The 5,806-nt window shown below is 55.5% G+C and overlaps 1 protein-coding gene across 1 annotated transcript in view; it reads right to left on the reverse strand.

Moving 5' to 3' along the window:
• Window positions 1–873: 873 nt before the first annotated feature.
• The window catches only part of LOC104514535 (protein kinase C beta type-like), a 50,505-nt gene continuing 45,572 nt past the window's right edge, over window positions 874–5,806 (reverse strand). Inside the window, 1 exon segment of the mRNA XM_010158258.1 lies at window positions 874–1,026. Coding sequence (XP_010156560.1) covers window positions 874–1,026 — 153 coding nt within the window.

Below are 5,806 nucleotides of genomic sequence, written 5' to 3' on the forward strand. Positions count from 1 at the left end.
CAGTACAGCCCTTTTGCAGCGGGCGTGTTCTCAGTTGGTAAATTGTAAACCACGAATATAAATGTGTTTTGGTGGAGTATTAATATCCTTTACAGAGCTGTTAAATTTCGACAGTGTCTGTGAAAAAACAGGAGTCAAGATTTATGAGAGCGCTGACAGAGCGTATCAAAACTGCAAACTGTCCCAGATGTTTTTAAAAAAAAAAAATCCCACCTTTCACTTAGAAAAAGATTTGCTCTGATTTACAAGATCCGGCATGGAATTTGCTTGGAGTCTTAATGCCTGAGTGTAGGAAAGGCCGTGCGGCGAGGCGCAGGCTGGCGGGAGCAAGGGAGGAAGACGGCTTCGGTGAGCCAGGCTGACGGTATATACAGCGCCTTTAAAAATATACGTCTGTAAGCAGACTTTTCCACACTGACCAAATGAACCCATGTCTTGAACAAAAGGCTCCTCTAAGACAAGCTCACAGTCATCGCAAGCTTCAGCACAACGGTTTAAGATATCAACCATGCTTAGCATTCAACAGAAACGGTTTGTGGGGAGCTAGGGTCACTGGAATCTCAGCATCCCGTTTCAAAAATTACAGAGACTGTAGCAATTTGGTGTATTTCTGTTTAAAAACTCTATTAGTCACCACCAACTATAGTTCCTAGAAGTATTACTGACTGTTAACTCGAACCCCAAACATCTCCAGCGAGGGAAACCAAGCTAGCGAGTGACACAGACATAGAAAGGCCTCCTAAAACAAGCGGTCGGCGTGTTTCGCATGAGGGGATGTATGTCTGCACTGCTAATCCCGGAAGACTAGTGTCGGTATGTACAAGGCGATCTGGAGTTGGGACTGCGAGGAGAGGGAGGGCGGCAGCGCCGCGACTACACGTTAATGACAAACTCGGGGTTAGTGTAGGAGAATCCAGCAAACTCGTTCTGGTCCAAGTTCATGATGAAGAGTTTGTCCGTGGGTGTGAGCTCCACCGGCTGCCGGGTGAACTCTTTGTCGAAGTTGGAAGTGTCGCGTTTGTCCTTCTGTTAAACGGAAAGCACAGAGTTAAAGGCGGTAAAGGGGGAGCGCGAGCGAGCAGCGGCAGCACCCAAGGGTGCGGGGCCGGGAGAGCTCCGCCGTCCCCCCGGGGAGCTGTGGTGTCCCTGGGCTTCGCTCCCAGCACTCGGGATCTCCGCACCGGTTTCCGAAGCCACCGAGGAACACGCTCCGACAGGCAGCGGCAGCCCTGTAAAATAGAAGCAACCCCACGCCGGGGGCAGGAATGGAAAACCACATTTAACACACTCGAACACACAAGAGAGAGTGAAGGGACGCGGTGAGAGCACGGGATGTCGTGGAGGGCTGCGGTGCTCCCACGCCGAGCATCCCTCCCCTCCTGGCCGCTGCGAGAGAGAGCAACGGCGCAGTTTCTCAGCACGCAAAGCCGTCACCGCAAACGCAGCGTCAACGACACGCGGGAGGAAGGAGCCTGGGGAAGCAACACACCTCGAAATGGAAGCGAAGAGTCAATACGACTTCAAAGTTTGCACAGACTAATCTGCTGTAAGAGCGCCTTTTGCTTTAAGCTTGACTTCTTTTTAATTAACGCTATGATATGGTATTGACCAACACAGCGTTTCATCGGTTTGAGGATGTGACAGCTCCAGGGCTCTCTACAGAAAACACGCAGTAGTTCAAAACCTGAAAGAAAGAAAAACCCACAAACGCAACCTCTTATCAGTTTCCCAAGAACAACTTTTCAGCTATACTCAAGGCAAAAAAGAATGAAAAATAATGTCGTCATCTCGGTCAGCGCCGTGACCTGCTGTCGGCCCCGCAGAGCCCACCGGTCGGGAATGCTGGACCATAAATGGGGGCGCGTCAGAGCTCGCCCAGTTAAGGTACGTTCTGGCTGCAGGAGGTTACGGTGCCTTGGCGGAACGGGAAACCGGAGCACCCAGGATACAGCGTAAGCACCCAGGATCCTTCACCAGTGAAGAGGGATGCCCCGCTCCCTCGGCTGGGAACCTGCACTGCTTCGTCTCGCCCATGGAGCGAGGAGGGAGAGATGACTTTCCCCATCCCGCCACTGTGGCATCCCCGGCTGTGGCTGCGCACAGGACGGGACAGCACTGGGATGCTGCCCGGGGGCACGGGCGGGTGGGAGAAGCGCAGCACCGCCGGGGCCCGACAAGCCTCACCGCGCTCTTCACCGCCTGCTTGGGTTTAACTGGCAGGGACAGCCCCCGGTGCCCTGACTCCGTGCTGGAGGTGACCTTCCCCCGGCCTGACACTGGCAGGACCCTGTCACAAATTTGGCGTCCTGCAGAAACCTGCAAAACGGTCTTTTCTGGAGGTTTTCCCAGACTCTGCCATTGACCTGAGGTCCCCGCAGCGCCGGGAGCTTGCCTGCGCTCTGCTACAATGGGAGGTTTCCAGCTCTGACTTGTCACTTGGGCCCTGAGGGGGGACAGCGGGGGCCCCAACACCCTCCTGCCTGTGCTCCATCACTGGCTGGGCACTGGACGGACCACGCTGGGTGCTCTGTGCCCACCGCGCTCCCTCCCACCGCGGCCATCCTCCCCGCTGCTCTCTGACGACGCACCCGGCGGGCCATACGCTGGGTCCTCACTGCAGCATCTCCCGTCCCGCCGGCTGCTGGTGTCCAGGGATGTTGGGGCAGAGCCATCGGCATCTTCCAAGCAGGAGCATGGTCAGAATACGGCCGAGAGCCAGGACCTCTCTGCTCTCCTCTCGCCAGCCCAGCCAGGCCAGGAGCACAACTGCAGCTGGATCGAGCCCCTGGAGAGGAGCCCCAAGGCCAGCAGTGGCCCAGGACCTCCATGGCTGTTTGGAGACTCCCCTCGCCGCAGGAGGCATCCCGCTGGGACAGCTTCAGCCTTGGGGAGGGAGACCAGAGGGAAAAGAGTGCCAAGGACAGCTGAGAGGAGACGAGGTGCGAAGATAAATGGGGCTGGAACTGAAGAAAGAGAGAAAGGCCAGGAAAAGAGCAAGGATGTGGTGTGCCATCAAGGAAGCGAGGCTTGGAATGCGCAGCCGTGCCCAGGGCACCGGAGTCCCAACGAGCCGGTGCCTGCAGCTCCCAGCCTGTCCCCAAGCAGGAGCTGGTCTTTGCCTTCGCTTTCAGACAGGTGACACTCGGGAGCCAGCACAGTCCCTGCCGGACTCCCCTCCCTCACGCAGAGAAGGAAGAGGAGGTAGATTTGGAGGCACAGAGCAGGAGCGGGGAAGGGCAGACGGGGTGAAGGAGCTGACTTCAGGTGCAGAGTTCAGTCAAGCAAAGGGTGAAGCGGTTGAAATGCAAGTGTGAGCCCACCTTGATGGCAGGCAGTGTCCTCCCGGAATAAGAGGGGCTGGCGTGGAGCTGCAGAAGAGCAGAGGCACTGCCCTGCGCCGTTTCGAAGCGGTTGCACAGAGGTTCTTCTCTTGCAGCCCCTTCAGGTGCAGATGGAAGGCGCTGACGCTGGCTCCAGGCTCCTGCCCTGCTCTCGGCGCGATGCTGAGCCGATCAAAGGGTTCCTGAAGGCCACATCCACCCCAACCAAAAGTGTGCCAAGACAACATCATCCTACTGAGCCAGGAGCTTCTCCCAAGCAAAATGCAAGGGGGAATGAAACGTCCACATTTGCTGCCAGTGCAAATTGCCACTGCAGTCCCCAGCCCATCAGTGTGGCCTCTGCTGATGGTACCAGAGAGGACGAGTGCTCAGCCAGGGAGCCCTCAGGTGAGCAAAAACCTCCTGCTGCTTTTTGGCAGCAGAAAGCCCTGGCAAAGGCTGTGATGTGCCTGAGAGGGGGCTCAGAGCAGCCCATCTCCCCCTGCACAGTACCCTCTGGCAGCTTCCCACCCCAGGAAAGCTCGTCAGGAAAGCCCAGCACCGTGAGGGCCCAGCCAGGTGCACAGCAAAGTGGGGCGCACTGATTTCTTACCTTGAATTTTGTCTGAAATCGGTGGCAATTTGGCCTCTGTCAAGGATGATGAATAGCCTGGGAGCAGGCAGGGAACGGCTACGTGGATCTGGTAAACAGAGAGAGGGGAAGGCAGGGGAAATTCAAGGCTGAAAATGCCTCCAGGAAGGGGCGAATTGACTCTGGGAGGTGATGAGGAGCATGGGGGTGACGGCGTGGCACAGGCACGCAGGGTCCCGCATGCCTGGCCCAGAACAGCATTTGTGCCTGGACCACAGGGCGGGAACCCTGACCACCGCCACCTCCAAGCCCCTTCCCTGCGGCAGAGCTGCGGGGCTGGAGGATCCTGGGGAACAGCTGCCGCCGGTGCCATCGGTGCTGCCGTTCGGTGCCTTTCGAGCAATCCTGCAGAGTTCGGAACCGCAGCGATCCGGCAGAAACGGATTTCCAAAGGCAGAAGGGAAATTCTGCACACGCTCGGGAGGAGGGAGGTTAACAGAACCTGTAAATCCCTCTTTAGCTGAAGCTGCCGATCGCTCTGAACAACCGCTCCTCTGAGAGCGCGGGGCAGGGTGAGTCACCGACACAGCGATGCCGACAGCCTCGCCTCTGCAGTCTCCAGAAATCCGAAGCGCATACCGCAGTCGTCTCAATCCATGGGATTTAAAGAGCTCTGCTCGCCTGGGTTTGACACCCCAAACCATCCTTCCTCCGAGGGACACCGGGGAGAATCTCCTTTCCCTCTCCATGGCGGAGTGGCACAAGCTGGCGCAGGGGACACGCAGGAATTTGCTCTCTGGTTGGAAGGTGCTCCCAGTATGTCACACCTCGGTCTGGGGACAGAGGATGAGCCATGGCTCTGGCGGCGGCGCGGGAGGCTGCGTTGCGATGTGGCTGCTTCCTGCACCCCTTGGGCAGCTCTGGGGACCCACCGTGCCCAGGAGTCAGCGCCCCCGGGGCAGCCAGGGCAGCTTCCGGCCAGTGGTGATGCCTCCTGACATCTCTGAGCCCAGAACTGTGGAAATTCGTTACAGCCAAACACATGCAGGTTTCTTTGACATTATCTCTCACTTTTTATTTTATAATCAGTATTGGAAAAAAAATAAAATTGGCACATGACAACTTAAAGCAGATTGATACAGTGACAGCCCAGGAACATCCGCAGAACAGCATAAAAGGAAGCTGCGTGATTGTTATTGTTCCAAGAGAAATTCATTCATCCTTCCTGAAACTTTCTCTTTGATGCCAGAAACAAAACTTGGGCCATTTAAATATCCAGCAGCGTTTTTTAAAAGTAGGACTATTAGTGGAAACAAGGTTCTTTACAAGCTTCATCTCAGAATTCACAATACTGTTTAGAGTTAAATAGCATCCCGTTTGTGTTAACTCCATTTTTTGGACACATTTAAAGCGCAGGTAACAAACTCCATCAATTGCTTTGGCGTTTGGCTAAAAGAAGCAGTTTTGCTACGAGAACCGATGTTGCGTGGTATTTACTAGGGCGACCATGGGTTCGAAAGCACCTGCAATGGCTCTTTCAGGTTCCCCGTTTACAACTGGATTCCATTCTGTTTGGTTTAAAAAAACGCTACATAGAAACTGCACAATCAGGAGAAATCTTGGCAGACCCCAGACCTGGCTTCCCCAATAATTTATCAGCGCTGCGGAAGACCCGGCACACAGAACTGTGCCCGCCCCAGGTCACGGTCGTACGTGGCTGCGGCAGGAAGGGGTCCTGCGGTGGGTTTCAGCAAACAGCAGGAACGAACCGCAAAAACAGCCAGAATTGGCATTTCAGCTCCCTGGAGCAACACGCTTCGTTAAAAACACGACCGGCCACTAAGGCTACGAGGGCCAAATATTAAATTTTCATGATTACATTAAAAACCTAGAA

The sequence above is a fragment of the Eurypyga helias genome, unplaced genomic scaffold (genome assembly GCF_000690775.1).
Source record: "Eurypyga helias isolate BGI_N326 unplaced genomic scaffold, ASM69077v1 scaffold27470, whole genome shotgun sequence".
NCBI lineage: Eukaryota > Metazoa > Chordata > Aves > Eurypygiformes > Eurypygidae > Eurypyga > Eurypyga helias.